Source organism: Vanessa cardui, chromosome 2 (genome assembly GCF_905220365.1).
Source record: "Vanessa cardui chromosome 2, ilVanCard2.1, whole genome shotgun sequence".
Taxonomy (NCBI): Eukaryota; Metazoa; Arthropoda; class Insecta; order Lepidoptera; family Nymphalidae; genus Vanessa; species Vanessa cardui.
Genome location: NC_061124.1, coordinates 16,329,778 through 16,349,336, shown reverse-complemented (window position 1 = coordinate 16,349,336; position 19,559 = coordinate 16,329,778). Strand labels below are relative to the sequence as shown.

The 19,559-nt window shown below is 40.9% G+C and overlaps 2 protein-coding genes across 9 annotated transcripts in view; one reads left to right on the top strand and one right to left on the bottom strand.

The window, feature by feature from the left end:
* Positions 1-446: 446 nt before the first annotated feature.
* Positions 447-3,042, bottom strand: LOC124541380 (thialysine N-epsilon-acetyltransferase-like). Its single transcript, XM_047119239.1, has 4 exons — positions 2,832-3,042; positions 1,526-1,577; positions 964-1,169; positions 447-799 (listed from the first exon to the last, which is right to left on the bottom strand). The coding sequence occupies exons 1-4, from the start codon at positions 2,940-2,942 to the stop codon at positions 584-586; spliced, it is 585 nt and encodes a 194-aa protein (XP_046975195.1). The 5' UTR covers positions 2,943-3,042; the 3' UTR covers positions 447-583.
* A 2,215-nt stretch (positions 3,043-5,257) lies between these two features.
* The window catches only part of LOC124541322 (transcription factor BCFI-like), a 34,495-nt gene continuing 20,193 nt past the window's right edge, over positions 5,258-19,559 (top strand). Inside the window, exons 1-2 of one of the 8 annotated variants that reach the window (XM_047119204.1) lie at positions 5,258-5,512; positions 18,848-19,220. In XM_047119204.1, coding sequence (XP_046975160.1) covers positions 5,482-5,512; positions 18,848-19,220 — 404 coding nt within the window. In that variant the 5' untranslated portion in view covers positions 5,258-5,481. Of the gene's footprint in view, positions 5,513-6,273; positions 6,716-17,671; positions 18,403-18,847; positions 19,221-19,559 lie in introns of those variants that run through there. The other 7 variants (XM_047119209.1, XM_047119222.1, XM_047119216.1 and 4 more) reach the window with 7 other exon arrangements.

Genomic DNA, 19,559 nt, shown 5'->3' with positions numbered 1-19,559 from the left:
TTACCGCTAGTAGAGATACTCAGTGTATTTGTATTTCATTTTAAATGATGAGTTAGCCATTGTAGCTACAGGTACTAGGGAAATGACATTTTTGTTCATTCCTAAGGTTGGGGAGACATTATTTTTACAACGAATTATTAATATTGCTCTTGAAGTACCAGTGTCTTTCAGCAGTGGTGGCTACTCACCCTCCCAGGGACGTAGATATGCGTAGGGACCACTGCACGAAGCGGGCCTACATTGCTCAAACAAATATGTATAATTTTAGAGTTCCAGTGAGCCCCGAAAGCAGAATTCTAAAAATGATATCTGAGAGGTCGAGACTCTGGCTGCTGCACCTACATATAAGAACATTATGTTTGATTTTATTTTGTTAATTGCACTCAAATTGTTTTAAATGATACAACACTAAAATAGGGTGGGCATACACAAATTATACATAATTTTCGTATTTTTTTTTATTTCTCTTTATTATTTATGTAATACCAAAAATATAAATATACTAGCTTTAAAACCATATCACTTGAAGCAGTTAAAGTAGAGACAATATTTGAACTTGAAACACAGAATAAACGAAATAGTTTCACTTGTTAAGCTCCGGTTCCGCTTCGTCCCTCGCGGCAGACAGCAGGCGTCCCCCGGCGACGGCCTCGATGCGCGGCCGGTCGAGGCGCAGCGCAGCGCGGCCCTCCGTGAGCCGCAGGTCGCGCGCCCCGAGGCGCCAGTAGAATGCCAGCGCGCCGGCGTTGTTCTCCAGCACGTGCCAGTCCACGCGGTGCACGCCCTCCGCGACCGCTATCTGTACACGATGCACGTTCAATACTTACATCGCCGCTTTCCCCATCGCTCCAACTACTTGGATTCTATTAAGCTATGCAATTAACCTACTCGTGCGTATTTCATATTCTTATTGTACTCTTTATTAATGGAATAACTCTAATCGGACATAACCGAACCCCCTACCCTGCAGAGCTCCTGCAGCAGCCGACGGGCGACGCCGGCGCGGCGCGCGGTCGGCCGCACGTACAGGTCCTCGATGTAGAAGGCACGACGCGTCCAGCTCGAGTATGCGCGATTGCACATCGCGTGCCCCACCAGTCGCCCGGCCCTCTCGGCTACCAGCCCAAAAAACCACGCCGGTGAGCTCTCGAATCCGTCTTCTATTAAGTCTGTATAGTGTAAAAACTGATGTCAATGTGAATGTAGAGGAGTTGCTAGGTTTAGCATTTCAGGTTATTTTTTATAGATTTCGTACGCCGTACCTATTAATCACCATGGATATATTCTGGATAATATATATTCATGTTTAAAACACAAGCAACCTTTTTTCGTGCTGTCATAATTTTAAATGACTGTTTTTCATAGATTATGTAAAGGTATTTGTACAAGTATTTTAAATGTATTAAATATTTGAGAAGTTATTGATGACATGCTTTATAAAAAAAACGAAGATGGTTATTATGTAAATTGAAGGAGCGCTGTAGTCGTGACGTGATGCGGTCTATTGAGGGCCGGATCCACTCACCCTGCACGCTGAGCTCCGGGCCGTCCGGCACGCCCTCGAACGTCGCTAATTCCTGGAACAGTCATCGTCATCATGATTAAGTTCTCTATTTGCACTAAAGTACAGAAAAGTACATTGGCACGCCGTTACAACAATTAGTGATTAGCGAACTAGCGATGTCACAATTAATTTAATACAACATTGGATTAAATATTTATATTAAGTAGTACTAATTTTGCTGAATTAAATTTTGTTTAACAATTATAGCAATTTATTTTTGATGATAAGTCTTAAGTATAATTAAATACGACACGAATTAAAATGTCTAATAGATTATTATAATATATACTGGCGAAAAAAAACCCACTTGCTACATAAATCCTTAAGATTGTAAACTTAAACCTGCATTCTCTAAAAATGTGTAAATAAGTGTCTTTGATAAATATTAAACGGTTTTATTATCTTAATCATAACTTCTTTACATTTTTTATTATTTATAAACACTAGCAACCAGCCCGGCTTTGCACGGGTGCAATACTAAATATACTACAGAATGTCGTACAACGTTCACAGCTCTTCTATTATAAGACATTAGACAGTAAAAACTGCTATGTCCCTGCATTTGAAATCTCTAATATCCTCGAAAATATTCATTTAAATTGCCTGCATGCTGTACAGAGCCATATTCATCTACATTAAAAGCACAATTTATTTATGATACTTAATTAGATAAGGATTAATGCTTCATTGATTAAAATCACTCCGAAAATAAACAATTATTTCTCGTAAAAAGTAAAGAATATATAAAATTCTTAATGTGGGTTATCTCTAGGAAAAAGACTTGTACCATTGCAGTATTTTTTCATGATCTTTTTAAGGTGCACAATTAATACTGTAGTACATTATTTTGATGCATTGTCGTTCAGCCAGCGTTGGCAATGTAAGCGCAAAAAATGTGTTTATTTTCGCCATCACTTTAGAAATCTCTAAAATAATCAGTATTTCTCTACTATATTGTGCATATATTATACATATAACCCTTCTCACTAATCTATCAAATGAAAAAACCGCATCAAAATCTGTTGAGTAGCTTTAAAGATCTCAGCATACATAGGGACAGAGAGCGGTGAGCTATATTTTTATACTATGTAATGATTATATTTTATACAAATATATTTTAAATAAATATGTGACATTTATATGATGCAGTAGCTTGTTCGAATAAATAAAAGTAGCCTTGTGTAGCGTGAGTCCGGCTGGCACTGGACGTTTGATGGCTGGCGGCGACAGCGCCGCGCGCGCCGCACGGCGCACACTCGTCACTCACGTGTATCATCTCGTGTACGGCTGCTGCGTCTTCGCGCCGCATCATTCGCACTTGTATGGGCTCCTCGTCTGCTTGCCCCGCCGCCTCTGGAGCCACGAGTTCCGTAGACATCAGTAGTATATGTTTTTATATATTTTACTGTAATATAACGAAAAAATGTTACTACCGAGAAGAAATATCGAGATCACGAATAGAATATAACTGGGCCGACGGGCCGGCCTCTGTTTGTAACTTCATGCTGTCAGTCCAACGTTGTTGCCTCCTGCTAATAGATGTCACTATTTACAAATAATTTATTACTAAACTAAAACGAAAGATAACATTTTATACATACTTAATATACAAACGGTCCTATTCATTTCAAGTGGTCGTTTACCTGTACAATTAATCTATAGACGATAGTTAATACAATAATTTAAGAAAATCGATAACAAGCACAGGGATGCGCCATCTGTGCGCGCACCGTTGCAACAGGCAGTGCAGTCGACGCGCCGCTCCCCAGACTCGGGAACGTCGTCGTCCGATATTACTCACACTAGATGGCGTTACAAGCTTAAATAATGATTCTTTATAAAGTCACAATCCTGTTAAAGCAGTCTTTTGTCCTCGATATTTTACTATATATACCTAAATATTGTCTCCAGTATACGTTGCTCGCAAATAATGAGAAAATCTCAAGCTTTGCGAGAAGATCATCTTACTGTAGGGGGCATGCATCTCACACGCGAGGAATTTCTGGGAAACGGTACTTACCTAATTATAATTAATATAAATTGTCATGTTTTAATTGACTCGTACCTATCGAGTACTTAGTACAAAAATATCTGATCGATTTAAAATTATGAAGATAAATAAAATTACATGTAAACACAATTAGTCTACTGGTACCAAGTGTTTCACACCTGAAAGCTAACAATCACCAGCTTATCTTAATCCACTGTGGGATGTAGGCCTTCCCAAGGTGCACCAGAGCCCCGGTTCTCCGCCTTGGATCCTGCCCCATTGTTTAGATTATCGGACCACCTGGGCGGAGAGCGTCCTACGCTGCATTAAATCCATAAGTATGTGTCGTAGAACCTGACAGACCCTGATACAGCCTTGCAGGAAGCTTTGGTAAAGTTATCTGGAAAGTAAATTCTCTGAGGAAATATCTTTCCTCTATTATTATTATATATTATAGTATGTGTTTTATGGAATCAGTGTGCCTTATCTGCATCATGGCGCCATCTAACGACATTAACTGTAGAATATTTATTTAATTATGATTTTATTACGAATAAAATATTTTAAGTTGGCCATAGCATGAATTTGGCAATTTTTATGAGAAATGTACGCTAAGATTTAAAATCCGAATAATTTATGTAGGTAATAATGTATTTAACGTGGCCACCTGTAGGTAATTAACGCACTTCTTTTGATGAATTCTGTTACTAAAACATTTAGAAATAATTATTCTAATTCATAAAACTTTATTTAAAAATTATTTTTCGAGGAACAGGATCGATTCGTTCAAAAGCAAAATGTATCAACCATTGAACAATATTGTTGTTCTTGATATAATCACCAGTCACCACCATTACGTTACAGTGACAATCACTCGGAAAATTACCCACCGGAGACTTCTGCAATAATTCACGTTTCACTTTTAGTTTTAATTTATTGACCGGAGAGTTGGGCCGATATGTAAGTAGATATATACAAAATATGAATATTTTTTTACAAAAGTTTATCACCAAACAACGACCACAAAAGCACCGTAATAAATGTTGTAAGTACCTATGCATAATTATACTTAGGTTAATAATGTTAGCTCGTTTGTTTAACTGTCAAACCGCACTTACATTTATTGTTCTATTCCAAACAGATCCATAGCTTATTAATTTCTTTAATAATTATGTACAAAATCGTATGATAGCAAATAGATATATTTAAGTTGGTTAACTAGGTTATCTATGCTAATATCATAAAGAGTTAAAAAATCGTCGGTAGCCATATTAAGTATTTTCACTGTGTATATTGCCAGAACTATCCAGCAAAGGATAGAAATAAACCTCCGACCAGAAGACATCAACGATTCCAAATTAATGCCACCCAAAAAGTTGATCTGTCTTAGTAAGTACTTACTTCAATAAATTGCACCCGTCTGAAAGCGGGGTGAGTTGTAGTCGTTAATTAAAGATATAAATGTGCTGTGAACTAATTAATACGGGTACTAAATGTGCGAGCAAAGGTTAGTACAAAAGTAAAGAGATTCGGACTTTTTAATATGTTTTCTAATGAAGATATTACTATCTCATTTATATTTGTAGGTTCTTAGGATAAGAACCTGAAAGAAGTGGTTGAAATCTGCCCTATAAACAAATAAATAAATACGAAGGATTTTTTTTGAACGGGTGAGGGTGGTGCCTCGTGATGATGTGGTGGTGCGCGGTGCGGCTCGTCGGTTGCGTCAGCGCAGCGCGGCGGCGCTGCTGGGCGGCGCGCGGCTCGCGGACTCGCGCGCCGTCCTCCGCCGCGCGCGCGCGCTCTGCTCACGCGCACTGAACACACGCACGACGCTCCCGACGCCGGCGATGCGCCACTCGGCCGCGCTCGTGGACCCACTCACATCCCCTTGCCGTGCTTCACTGCTCTGCCTCTCAGCACAGCGATGGCAGCCACCAAGACTGAATATCATTTCGGTGAGTACCTCGTTCACCTACACGACGCCCAAGACAGGCCGCGCTCGTTGGCAGTTCTCTATAAAATTTCAACTTGAGTAGAATAATATAAGTAAATTGCCCACTCGTTATATTGGTACAAAATAAGCTTATCCTCAGTGAGAAAAGCAACCATCACCTTATGCCGAACCATTCACCAAACCATTTACAACACAAAAAAACATTATGTACGATGTCGTTACGTAGGTAAGTGGTAGTGGTAGGTAAGTAAGAAGTTCATTTTTTAAAACAACTTTATTGACTAATACCTACTTAAAGTGTATAAACCGGTATATACAAACATAATTACGTAAGTTTATCAAAGATTGGGTTCGTTGCAAGATCCTGAGCTGTTAGTGTACCTACAGGTATGTGGATCGTCCAATACCACTCAGAGTCTGCATGCTGGCTTCTAAGTATGTGTCACGTTTAGTAGTCGTCTTAATATTGCTCTGATTACCTAGAACCTACCTACTTCCTTTCGCGATGATGTAATAGAAGGTAGGCTTTATTGATTTCATGGCTGTTAGTTCGATAGATTTCGTCAGCTCTCGAATATGATTTATGCTCGGTGGTACAGCGTGCATGATGCAGTGTCGCGGCCGGTGCGCAGGCGCATGCGGCGGATTGTGTGCGCTGCGCCGGCAGACACGCGGGAGTCGCAACGCTTTATCATCCGACGATTAGATAAAGCGAAATCGCTCAAACTCAGCGAGTGGCAGTAGGCAGCCGCGCGCGCTGCCCGCGGGCCGCGCGCCTCCGTTACGAGTTTCCTTGTTATTGTTAGCGAGTGTTGACCGCGCCGCCGCCCGCGCCGCTGACCCGCTTTGTGTCGCTGCACCTGCATTCACATCGCGTTATCGCACTAATGCCAATTTAATTGCGTTAGTTTTCCACACGAAGCACTCGCGCCAGAAAAATGCTAGCACGACTAGTCAGGATCAGGTCCGGATGGATCCAGCGCCACGGGTGAGTGAGGTGAAATGTCCAGTACTACGTAAATAACGTATGAGCGTAGCGACCAGAGCTAGGCAAGCATGACAGACGGCCGGGCTGGAGGCGGTGGCGCGGCTTCCGCCCGCGGCTGATAACGGCGACCCGTGTCAGCGCTGCGACTTGCGAGCGTCGTAGGACTGCGCTTGTAATTTCCGTCACTTTAGCGTTCCTATGAAAAATTAAACGTAGGTATGTTTTGTATTGCCAATTTTAAATTGTTCGTAGTATCTGTACGCATCTTATAAATGAAGGAAACAGTATTTGTAATATTTCTTGCTCAATTCCGGACGAACATTAAACAGTTTTCAATATATAGTAAATAGTAAATACATCGTTTAATAACGCATGCCCTGCTCGCGGTAAACGTTTCAGACATTGTCAGTATGTATAATGTAATATAAAAAATATTAGCCAAATGCTCTTGACGCGTAGGTACGGGTACATAGCATGTAATCGTATCGGTATCATTACGAGTTGCGATCGCCGGAACCAATGAATAGTCAGATCGACACATCTCGGCCTCGCGATGACGTCGCGGCATCTGCTCGGTGACTGCTCTACGATATTACAAGTTTATACATATATTTATTTATACTTCTACCTCTCCGGTTACAAGCACGAAACACTCATTGTATTACCAAGTAGTTTGAACCTTTCGAACCAAACCTATGATGAGAGCTTTGAGGTTAATTGTTTGGTAACAATATGCATTTTACCCTTAGAGCAACGTTACCTTGTGATTTGATCCAATTTTATATAACAGTTAAGACACAGCCGGTCTGTCTCTCGTGTAACAGTTAAGATGTTCCTGTTAAGTGAATGCTTAAATTTACCCATATTTGGTAAATAGGTACGGATCGATGAAAGAGATTTATCGATTATGAAATTTTTTCACAAACTTTCGATCAGACTCTAGCAAGTAGTAATAAATATATATTTAATTTTAAGGGCTAAAATTGATAATAAATATAATATTGAAAGGGATAATTTTAATGACCTTGTGATCGAAGCAAAGTAAACAAGCGTGGAGGAGCAAGTTCTATGATACATAATATTACCTAATATAACCCATAATATTTTTCTAAAAAATGGGATGTAGCTGCGTACACGCCATTAGCACGAGGAACAGAACATAACCTCGATGCTGCTGTTGCTCAACCACGCACTGATACTAATTATTTTTTGTTACTAACGTCGTGTGGATCCCAAACACTTTAAATATTTTAACAGCTTATTCAAAAATTGTCAGTTACTTTATTAAGACACTAACGCTATGTACCTACTCTTGTATAGGTATAGGTACATTACTGACAACACACCTTGGGAACGAAACGATCGCTGCAAAGCCTAAATAACATTACACAAGTTCCAAATATTTTAGATTTTGAAAAACCTTGCTAAGTTGCGTTACTCTTTAATAATTTTTTACGATATCAGTTTGTACATTTGAGTCCAGTTTGGTACCTTAAAACAGTATGTCGCCCCTTAGGGTACCAATTAGGTATCCATTGATCAAAATCAAAAAGATCCGTCGTTCTTCAGTAAGGAGCTCAGACCTTCGTCTATAACTATGAAACCAAGGCCTATTTATACCTATTTAAATCGATTAGAACGGTTTAAAATCGAATAGAATTTCAAAGACTTCGAGAAACTATTGATGCCTTTTTTCGGATTTAATTTTTTTCTCATCTGAATAGAATGAATTTTCTAACAGATCATTATTTTATACTTATTTTAGGCCCAACACGAAGATTGTTAAAAACATCTCAAGCCGTTTATTACGAGTATAGAACACGGCGGACGTAATATAAAGAAAAAATCAAAGTGTTGATACAATAAGTCTTATCTCGAAATATACGGCATCAGTTACTAGGTCTATCGTAAGACTATAAATAATACAAAATATTAGTCGATAAGATGATTTTACGGGATCCGTGCGCATCGCGCTCATCTACTGGTAGGCGTTCCCGAAAAACAAGGTTGCTTCTTTCGAAAGATATTCACGTGGCGCAACCTTGCGATGGTCCCGCCCAGGCGACCTCAGTTTGTCCCCCTCCCGCAGATTAATATACATTGCACATTTGTTAGTCCTTAAATGTAAAGTAAAACCAGCGATTGTTATGTATACTTATAGCGACCCGCAGCGGCTTCTCACGGGCTCAATGTTAGTACATCACATTAGGAATTTCCAAATTTATCAGTGTTTCTTTACTAAATTGTACATGAATATACAAAAACCTTCCTCTCGAATCATTCCATCTATTAAAAAAACGCATCAAAATCCCTTGCGTAATATTAGAGATCTAAGCACACATAGGGACAGACAGCGATAAGCGACTTTGTACTATTTAATGACGATGTCCAATATGTAGTTCAATCTGTCATTTATTTATTTGTCTCTTCGTCCAAATACATTCCAATTACTTTGAATTTACCTACAGAATTTAAAAACAAAATGTTAAGTGTGCAGGACTGCGCCAAAGTTAGCCTATTAAATATTAGCCAGTGTGGCTGCTGCCCATAGGTAGAATGTGGTATAATGACTTTAGAGTCGGTCGGGTCCCGCGCCGGGCCGCGTGCCGCGCGCTGCACGCAGATCGGTTTGTTTGGTCTGCGAGCAGTTCTCAGAGCATCAGTTGTGTCCCGCTCACGTTTCCGAGTACGCAACGCAGCAGCTCCGCTCGCCGAGGAGTCAACGACAAACGTGTCCGGTTACGCTTCATTCATGGCACCGCGCGCTCTCGGCCCCGAGGTGGAGGTGCACGCTCTTTTTTAATTTGCCCGTGTCTTTTATTAACGATTAGTAGATTTGTACGCGAGTATTAAATATTTCATAAATCAATCCGGTAGTTGTGAGTTCATTATTTAAACATAATATTTATCTATATAAATATTTATTGATGAACGTCGATCAAATCAAATGCCACGTGGATGGCATTCGATCTTATTTTCTTCGATTAAGTAGGTAGGTACTCGGTTACTGCAGTTAGCGTTTGTCACGAACTAACCAGTCATATACGCAGTATACGTGTCTTTTTGACGCGATCTGAGTGGAGTCGTTTAATGTAATAGCTGCTCGTACCTACGACACGGGCAATCGTTACATTACTGAATGTTTTGTTAACAATGTATTGTCAAACTCTGGTTTAGTTCTATTAAATGTTTACGAAGGAAACTTTATGAGCGAATATGTCATAGAATACTTTAAGCTTATGACACGAGTAGAAAGATGTAGAGCCGTCGACCTGATTCACATTTAACTCGGCGCCGGCGCAGGCAGTGCGGCGTGGAGGTGCGCGGTGCGGGCGGCGAGGCGAGCGATAAGCGCGCCCTGTGCGCCCGCGCTGACCCGACCGCCCCCGCGCCGCGCACCGCAGGCCTCGCCTCGCGCACCACTTCGCGCTCTACGACAACAGCACGACGCGACACGACATCTGCAACAATTTACCGAAATGCTATCGTCAGCTTCGCGCTGCAATACGAGTGCTTATCGACAGGCTAAAAATAAAATACAAAATTAATTAAATGTATAAATGTGCATTCGAAATTAAAATTGAATATTTAAAACAGACCTATTATTAAAAATAGCCAGTCCGTGTATCGGGCACGGAGGCCGCTAATGTTTCACAACACGTTGCCTCAGCGGCGAGTACGACGTACGTGCCGCCGCGCGCTCGGGCCGCGATACGGCGCGACGCGCGCAGACGTGCATGATCATACCACGCCGATTCGAAATTCGAATGAAAAACGTGCACAAGACAATGTTCACTACAGAGACGACGCAGCGCCGCGGGCGCATCGAATAGGTACCAACGGAGACGTCGATAACGCACTATTCCAAATAATAACCATATAAAGCCATACCAAGAGATCAAAGAGGTCAGCTATTCGTTAAAAAAGTAAAAATAAAGTTTATCCAAGGCGGTCCTTTCAAGCAGTATGCCATCGCGTTAGAGTTAGCTCCGTTATTAAATTCCATGTTACGTGACGTAAACAAATTATATACCTATAGTATATATTCTACTGAGGACTAGTTACCGGCAAGAAACGACGGCGCCGTGCCATGTCTGATTAATTGACTCTGCCGAGTCAAAAGAGTTGAGGTTAGGTTTGATTCTATCTAAGTGATAATCTTCTCTGTTGTGTCGGCAACTGTATATGATTATCTAGTAATCACACAACATTGTTTTCGTTATTAATTGAACGCCAATAATATTTATACTTAATAATATTAAGTAATATAACAACAATAGTAAACGCGGGTTCTTAGTTAGTATTTTTGATTTCTTATACAATTTTTATCTAAACACTAAAATACTTAATTTATTTTATTGCAATATAACAAGAGCAATTTATGGCGACGAGACAATCATCGAAACTCGGACCATGATAAAACAATCTCGACGAAAAATCACGGCGCTCACTCACTCGTAGTAGTCGTGGTCGTGAGTGGCAGTGACTGCAAAAATCGTCAACAGTGACGCTGGCTGCTGCTAAACGCAGGAGTCTAGTTCCACTACCTCGATGTGTTACGTATAGAGATTAGTATTTATGAATGGTAATAATGAGCCATCTCTAATAGCGTTATCTGAGCCCAGTTCCGTCGTAGCGTCGTTAAAAAGTAGCAGCGAGATAAGATGGTGTTTACGTCGGGAGGTCAGGAGATTACACGCTTACGTAACGATGAGGCTGATCTTTTCGGGTCTTTGACGATTTTATTCGAAAATATCTAAATAGAGAAACACAACATCCTAAAGTCGCTTAAGTAGTTAATTCTTAGTGGGTAATACTCAAGCCTCCGCTCAAAATAATAAGAGTAACGTCTCGCTCGTATGGCGGCGTACGAAGGCGATAACATTAAACTATTAAAATGACTCGCGACTCGCGAGTCGCGACCACAGCTGGTAGTATGAAACGAGTGCGCAGGCTCGCGGTGGACGCGAGTGCATCTTCGAATGTTCGAATTTATTTACTTTAAATATTTACACGCACTTATTATTTGTATTTATTTAAAATGTTAAGCATTGGTAATTGCGAGTGGAGTTGAAGCGAGGCGAGGGTCATGCGGCGGTGCAGGCGGGCTCGGGGGACGGGCGGCGGGGCGCGGGGCCGGCGGGGGGAGCGGAGCTCGCTGATAACAGCCGAGCGCGACCTCCGGCCCTCGCTTCAAAATATTAATATCTTATTTATTTAAACTGTCGCTCACTACCCATCCCCTGCCCCCCTCGTCTCGCCCCGTCGCTCGGCTCCTCGGCAACAATGAGTCTTCTTTTATTCTCACCAAAAAATCGCCGCATGCCTGACTATGTGTGCCCAAGACTTTCATGATCTCGCTTGGACTGAACACAGCATTATGCCGATAGGTACCTCCTGCATGTTCTCCAATTACCTAAATGTTAATTTAAATTTCTAACTGTTACTGTTACCTTTCTTCTGTTAGCGTTCCACGTCGTATCAGTGAGCATGACACTTACTTGTTGATAATAATCAAAGTAGAACATGTCATCGCTCGGATTTCATTATTTTCGTGGTTATCACCATGGCCATTATTTTCTTCAATACCAGTATACAAGTTGTCTTCAGGCTTATATTATACATCATACATACATCATACATCACATGTGTGAGTTAGTAGGTACCTATAATACCTGACGGTATGGGTAGGTGGAAATAATTTTATTATGATTGTTCTGCAAACCGTGAAACTTCTTATTACCTGCCTCTTGTAGCAACTAGACGACAAGCGAACGCGAAAACATTTAGGTAACAAAATATTGAATAAATTATCATTTAAACGAACGACACTTCGCGTTCTAATAAAACTAACATTGTTAATAGCTGTTTGTAATGAATATTCATAATATAAATGACTAAAGATATTAAAATACCCGTTATTTGCTTTAGCTAGAAATTAAGTAATTAGGAGTTATGAATAATAATCAATAAATAATTTAAAAGATGGTGGTACTAATTATTTTTATAAAATTGAGAAATTAAAACAAATAGCCATCAAAAAACGATTTACTGGGTACCTACACGTTACTTATAAGAATGTGCGCCTCGGTAGCTTAGTACCTATTTGAAATTTAAAATAAATATATAAAAAGGGGTACACGCACATTGTATTGTACAATAAAGAACAGAGCACGAGAATGGCGAACAATGTAAATGTTCAAAATAATGATCAAAATTCATTTGTAATTATGATATACAGCTTAATACTGCGCCTCAACATATAACGCGAACTGTTTATAACTGGTTGGGCGAACGTCAGTCAGTGAACGTTCATTTTGTATTACTATGCATTAGTAAAACTGAAGACCTGCTGAATCGATTTTGATTTAATTCGTGATTTAAATGTCAAATGTCTTCTCTTAAATATATCTACCTACTAGATATATAAAAAAACGTACGCTTCGTACAAATAATCTTTTCGTTTTTTTTTAGTTGGTTATAAATTTTCCATACATATTTTGCATACCTTGGTTTACAACGTCTTTATCCATAAAGTATAATTAAGCTAAATAATCGCTCGGTGTTCGACTGCACTCCGCACTCCGCAGACCGCAGCCGAGCTGGAACACATGTCGCTCGAGTAAAATGTTATCAACGACGAGACCGTGAGGGCGGATGTGAGAGGCCGGAAGGGGCTCCGCACCCGGGACTGCGCTGTGCGCTCATAGGCGAAGGTCTGAGGAGGGGAGTCGTGAATAATCAGCCAAAAATTTGCAGAGGGCCCACTTCCTTTGCGCCATTGTCTTCGTTCCGATATCTCTCCGAACTAATTAGTCATCGAGGAATTGTTAAGCGCCTGTTTTCTGTTATTATTATTCCATTATGTCCAAATCGTTTCAAACATTTTGTTTGTATTTTTTTTATTTGTGCAACTATATCGGTATTTTCATTAAATATAACGCTTCTCCGTGCTAGATGGGTATAGGTATTTAGTTTAGAATACTCTGCAATGCCCATTATTCGTCGTCTCATCTAATTTAATATAAACTGCCGTACATTAGGCTTCTGGTGCACGTGCTCATGAAGGATCAGTCGTTGGTTCCCTTACTTGTGGCCGAAGTAAAACGGTTGGACGACAGTGAGCCGATGGATTGCGAGCTGAAAAACAAAGCCGCAGCTAAAGGTCAATGAAAGTTTTAATTAAGAAAGGTTTTCGATTGCGTTCTTATTTTGAAGAGATAGCGCGCGTTATCTCGGCTGAGAGCAAAACATAAACGAATTAATGGCGAAGCCGCCTTATCTGCAATTGCCTGTCAATTTATTACTATTACGGATTTGTTGTTTTAGTATCGTCGATATTGATGTTATTTAAGTTAAGCTAATTAATTATCTCTAATATCGTAATTAAGTTTGATGGAAATTATTTCAACAATGTAAAATATTATAAGATCGTGTTTCGGTCGTTCCGAATAACAAAAGCTAATCACGTGCCGCTGTGTTGTTATTTGTGTATAAAAAGCTTTAATGTACTCGCTAATGAACTAACATCATTAGTGCGACTCTCGCTGGCACAAATAACGATAGCTAAATGTTGTTATAGTGCTATAAAACGATTACTACGCACATAACACATGTATTGCAGCCGCCCGTTTAGTGTAACTCGTATGAACTAACGAAGTGAGTTCCTCGGAGGGTTAAAATAACGAATGTCATTTCACTTTACGTTTACGACTCAATTACTTTCCTCCGCCGGCGAGCTCGCGACGTTCCGGTATTCCGAGATAGCCGTTTCTGTTAGTCACGGGAAAGCACTTCGTCAACTTCACAAGAATGCTTTTCATTTCATACGTCACTGGTTTAGCGGGAATATTGTTCGATACAACTGTTCTTATATTTCCATGTTATTTCTAAGCTTAATATGCTAAAATAGAGTTAAACAATTTTATAAGTATGACGATGACCCCTATATCTGTGACGCTTGGCACTTGTGATCGCTGTAACGCAAGCGTGCGGGTCGAAGTTAAAATATAAAAAAGGCAATTAGCGGGATCAGCGGACCGGTCAGGTTAGAAAGAAAGAAAGAAAGAAAGAAAGAAAGAAAGAAAGAAAGAACACTTAACAGGTTAGTCGCGAATGACTGTGCAGATAGGTATTTTAATTTACTGATAGGACGAAAAAACAGCAATAACCAATACGCCATAAATAATAATCATTTTTTGGAGAAACATACATTACATGCTGTAAAAGGTCGAGTACCTATTAGGTAGGTGTACCGGTCGCTGCGAGTGGGTTTGATCGCTCAGTCGTAGGTATGTGATAGCGCTTTCTCAATTGGAATTCACCCATATTAACTCGTATTATCAACAAATATTGATAATTGCTATTCAATGACTAATATGAATCCGTGCAGGTAGATTGTACCTCTATTGTTATTGGTGGTTCCCACCACCTTCCGCGAATAGCTCATTAGTGAAAAGTATTCCGTACGGAACACAAAGCGACCCTTCCACTGTGACACAATCGCGTGCTCCCGAGAAACGTTAATACGCTCCTGGGTCACGGACATTTAAAAAAGTCTAAGAATAGCCGACGCTGTTGTCTATATTTTAAATGTTTTCGTTAATACTTTTAAACTGAATTTCAAAGAATTGGAACAATAAATATAATACAGAAAGAAGTAGAATTTACCTACTAAGTATACCTAGTCCATTCCAATTGAAGAAGGAAAAAGGTAAACAAACCTCATTACATACGCACCGACTGCTGCCATAAAGCTCGCTAACGGCTCAGCTATGTTGTGCACTAATTAATGCTATTTATTTATTTTATTTATGAGTCTCCAGTAACAGATATTCACGAATACATATTCCTAAAATTAATCAATATTAGGGCTGGTGTAATGAGTTGTGTGCCTTTGATTAGGTATAGGAGACCACCGCATGTGCTATTAAGCAAAAATTGAATAAATATAATTAAGTTAAAAACAAAATAATACACAGCATTAAGAATCAAATATAAATTAGAAATTAAGAATAAGCTTATTGATTAGTAAGTCTTTATTCATAATGCAGCACAATTCCACTTAACTATTTATATGCACTTTAATTTTACTTCCAAATTTACGATAGCAGTTTCGTTGATGATCAAAACGCAATTTTTCGCAAATCAAATGAAAATTATAGATTATTCAAAGTTTCCAATGATATCGCATTAATTTAATATTAAATGTTGTTTATTTTGCTATTATCCTATTGTGTCTGTAATAGAGTAGGTACTATGATCTCATAGTACCTAGGTTTTTTATATAAAAAAAAACTTTAATTAGTATAAAGGTAATGCATATATATTCGCGTATGTCAAAAGAATAAAATATTTATAGAACAGCAACATCAACTAATGCCCCTGAAGTTATTGTGGTAATGGGAAGTATTTGGCCGATTTAGAATAACGTTTGTTAAAGTTTATCTTGTAGATGGTCCCCTACTATGTAGGTACCTAAAATGCGAAGATTGCATTGTTATAGCGCGTCCAATCTACGTCGACGTAAAAAGTCTCTTCGAAAGTTTTGTTTAATTAAAATATGAATCATTCCTGGGTGTAAATTACGCGAGAAAAACTGAAGTAGCGAATTTATAAAATTCACTGATATGGTCTTCATGCATGACATCACGCCACCCAGTAGGCAGGCTAGCCAGCAGAGAGCCGGGGGTGGTGCGGTATCTTATCGCGGCAAGGACGAGCGTAATCACGCTCAGAGTCTCTTCGGGTTCACCTCGACTATTATGACGCACTCTGAATCGTTCTTCGATAGAACTGTCACCTTTATTATCAACATACTATTAACATTACGCATATCAAGCTAAATCACCGGAGATAAAGTTTTGACTACGTTTTGCGAATCTTGTAGAAACCTTAAATATCAATACCTACAGGTGCAGTAGAGACAAACTGTTCTGTTTACATATCAGTAACATGTGCACAACCCTCTGGGCCGTTTTTTCGATTCGTCCTATAAATCCTTTGTGCGTCGACGGCACCCATCAGTGTGTCTCATTCCGCTATTGTTTTTAACAATTGCTATTTTTTGCTGCTCGTGGTTTGTGTATAAATCATAATAGTAGTTGTGGGCAGGCCTGCATCGTTGTGCGTAATCCATGTCTCAAAACAAAGGGTCGGCAGGGCGCGCGCGAGCTCGTTAGGGATGTTTGTTGTCGTAGGAGGCGCTGCGGGGCGCCCGCGACGCGCTCTCACAACACAAGTTTTTTTTCCACGTGATACTCGGAAACGAGAGAGACTGCTCCCGCGCAGATTTACTGCACCCTTACCACTAATGCGATAAAATTTATTGGTTCCCGGGAGACGATAAGTTGCGCGAGTCGATGATTTGTGGAGAACGCTACCCCGTGCCGCCACGGACATGTTTATAGACCGCCCCGAGACGCTTCGCGGAAACGTCGGAAAACCTGATGACAGACATTATGAACAACCCTGCGGATTTATTACCACACTGGTAGCTTTAACAACTACGATGTTGTATGTCTACTCTCATACTGCGAACCGGTTGCTTCGGATGGGTCACTGGTGGTAAACACCACACCACAGATAATATAGGTAGATATTGTTAAAACTAGAAGTCTTGAATTACCTTAGCAAACTTAGGTAATTACGATAATTTGGAATAATATTTTAAATGCAATTAATCAAGAAGAGTTCAATTTTTTTATTAAAAAATAAGTATTTAAAAGAGATACCTAAGTATAGGTAACGCCAGGAGAGCATGCCTTCTGATGCCCAGTACGGAGTAGACCCTTCGGTGGTGTAGGTCGGCGTCGTGCGACCGTGCGATAACACGAAGTAAGGCGCGCACGTGCTGATATCGCTTATCAGCGCTAGTGAGCGATCAGCTGAGCGCGCTCGCTATCACTGCCGCTGCACCGTGCTCCGCCAGCCGTTAACTGAGATACAACTTATAGCTAGGGCATTTCCTCTTACTTTCATAGAGCAGTCGAATAGGTAGCCAAGCCCTCTCCACGTGATGAGAAGCAGATACCTAAACTTACGAGTAACAGGTCGACCATTGTGCGATGTGACGAAATTATCATACTTAATTTAATCATTTCATTTTTATCTACTTAGTTCGTTTTTCAAATTTCGTTTATCAGCCTGTGGAGCTAATGGAGTTCGAGTAGGAACCGAGAGTACCGAATCTTACCGAGATAAATGGATCTCGGCAGGCTTCGATCGGCTCAGTTGCAATGGTACCTAACCAACCAGTAAGCTAAGGTAGGTTTCGGCAACAATTTTAATGACGTTTATAAAATATCGACGTTGTTTTTATAGACCTGATACTAAATCTGTCGTTAGTAATTTGTAGTTTTCAATACTGAAAGATAGTTTCTTCAAGAAGACCGTAGGTATCTTAGAGAGGTAGAAAGAAGTCTATTTAATGAGCTACAGTAGGTACAGAAATAAGCTATTTACTTAGTAGTAAGTACTTATTCAGTAAAAATCGGTTATATGGGATGGATATTAAGAAGTGCATGCTAAAATTTGGTATGGGTAAGTAGGCACCAAACTTTTCTGAGCTTTATGAAGTACATAACGATTTAATATACGGTAAGTGTGGCTCAAGGGTGTGTAGGCAGGCTTTCTGCCCTCCCTTCCAGGGTGACGACGCAAGGGGCGGGTCGAACACGCTCGCCGCGCCCGCCGCCCGGCGACCACTCGCCACCGCCAGGGCGCCAGTCCACACGCGAACGTCGTCGCGACCGCACGCGCACGACACACATCAGCGCAACAACACGCGGGTACTTAGTGAGTAGTGAGCATGTTGCACGACGCGTGGCCCTCCGCCTGGCACCGCGCCGAGACCTTCGAGCTGGACGCGTTCATCGCTGAAGTCAACAACAACTGCCTCAAAGGTAAGTCTAACGAGGGATTCACCGACTAGTGTACACACGCTAAATAGTCGAAACAAGTAAAGTAAATGTAAATGTACTTTCATTTCACTTGTTTCATTATCGCTAACAGGATATCGGTACCTACCAAATACGTGCTACCATCCCATATAACATCTCACAGTCATTAGTGTTCTGATTGCTTATTAGCGTCCTGCTGTAGCCATCGGCATTCGATAACTATATCGGCTAGTTGATCACGATTCGCTTCCCGCGAGTAGCGTGCCCTGTGTAGTGTGTACTAGTACCCGCCAGCGGCAGACGCAGCCGAAGCGACGATATTGTTGTTTTGTTTCCACACACGTGAGTGGCGGCCGCGGCCCGCTATCTATTCGCATCACAAATAAAGCGACGCGCCAGCGGCGCAGGCCAATGGGCGCTCCCGAGTAACGGACGGTTGTGTGCGCAGAGGGCGAGGCGGAGTGCGGCGCGGGCGACGCGGAGAGCCCGCCCCCCCTGTCTTTCGGCTACGCCCCCGGCGGCGGTGGCCTGTCGCCGTCCCACTCGCGCAGCTACCAGGAGCTGCGGCCTGCGCACGCGCATACGACACACGCGCGCGATATGCAGACATACGCACACCTCGAGGAAGCGCTGTTCAAGCCGACAGCGGGGTTGCCATCGACCGGGGGCTCCACGGATGGCGCATACTTGCGTGGGCGCAGCCCCGAACTGAGCCCTTCGCCAGAACGCCGTGAGGACTACCGTACACTACACTACGAGCCCTACGCGCCCGCACCACCCCCGCCGCCCTACACGCACGATCATCACCATCACGTCGATGGGTGAGTACAAACTTACAGTTTTATATTTTATGTATTCATTATATCTTAAGTATATGATTTTATTGAACAATTTTCATTTACAGACAAAGTATTACTTTTTATCAGGAATTTGTTTTTCAACTACCAACTGTTTGTAGGCAATATATTAAATACCTATTCATATAAAATAATTTGTACTACTTTAAGCTATTTATTTACGTACAAACGGGTACTTACACATGGGTAATGGGTTCATTCTCGACTTAAAATAATATCTCTCCAGCAAGTGTCTCAATAGTATTGATCGGATTAGATAAATGACTATCGATTAAAATAATTCCACTAAGTAGCAAAAGAAAA

Bases quoted from the DNA above. Each gene is read 5' to 3' on its own strand.
- LOC124541380 (XM_047119239.1), bottom strand. From the start codon at position 2,942: ATGTCTACGGAACTCGTGGCTCCAGAGGCGGCGGGGCAAGCAGACGAG. The intron at 1,578-2,831 runs GTGAGTGACGAG...TGACTGTTCCAG, and splicing joins CCGTACACGAGATGATACAC to GAATTAGCGACGTTCGAGGG. The intron at 1,170-1,525 runs GTGAGTGGATCC...TACACTATACAG, and splicing joins CCCGGAGCTCAGCGTGCAGG to ACTTAATAGAAGACGGATTC.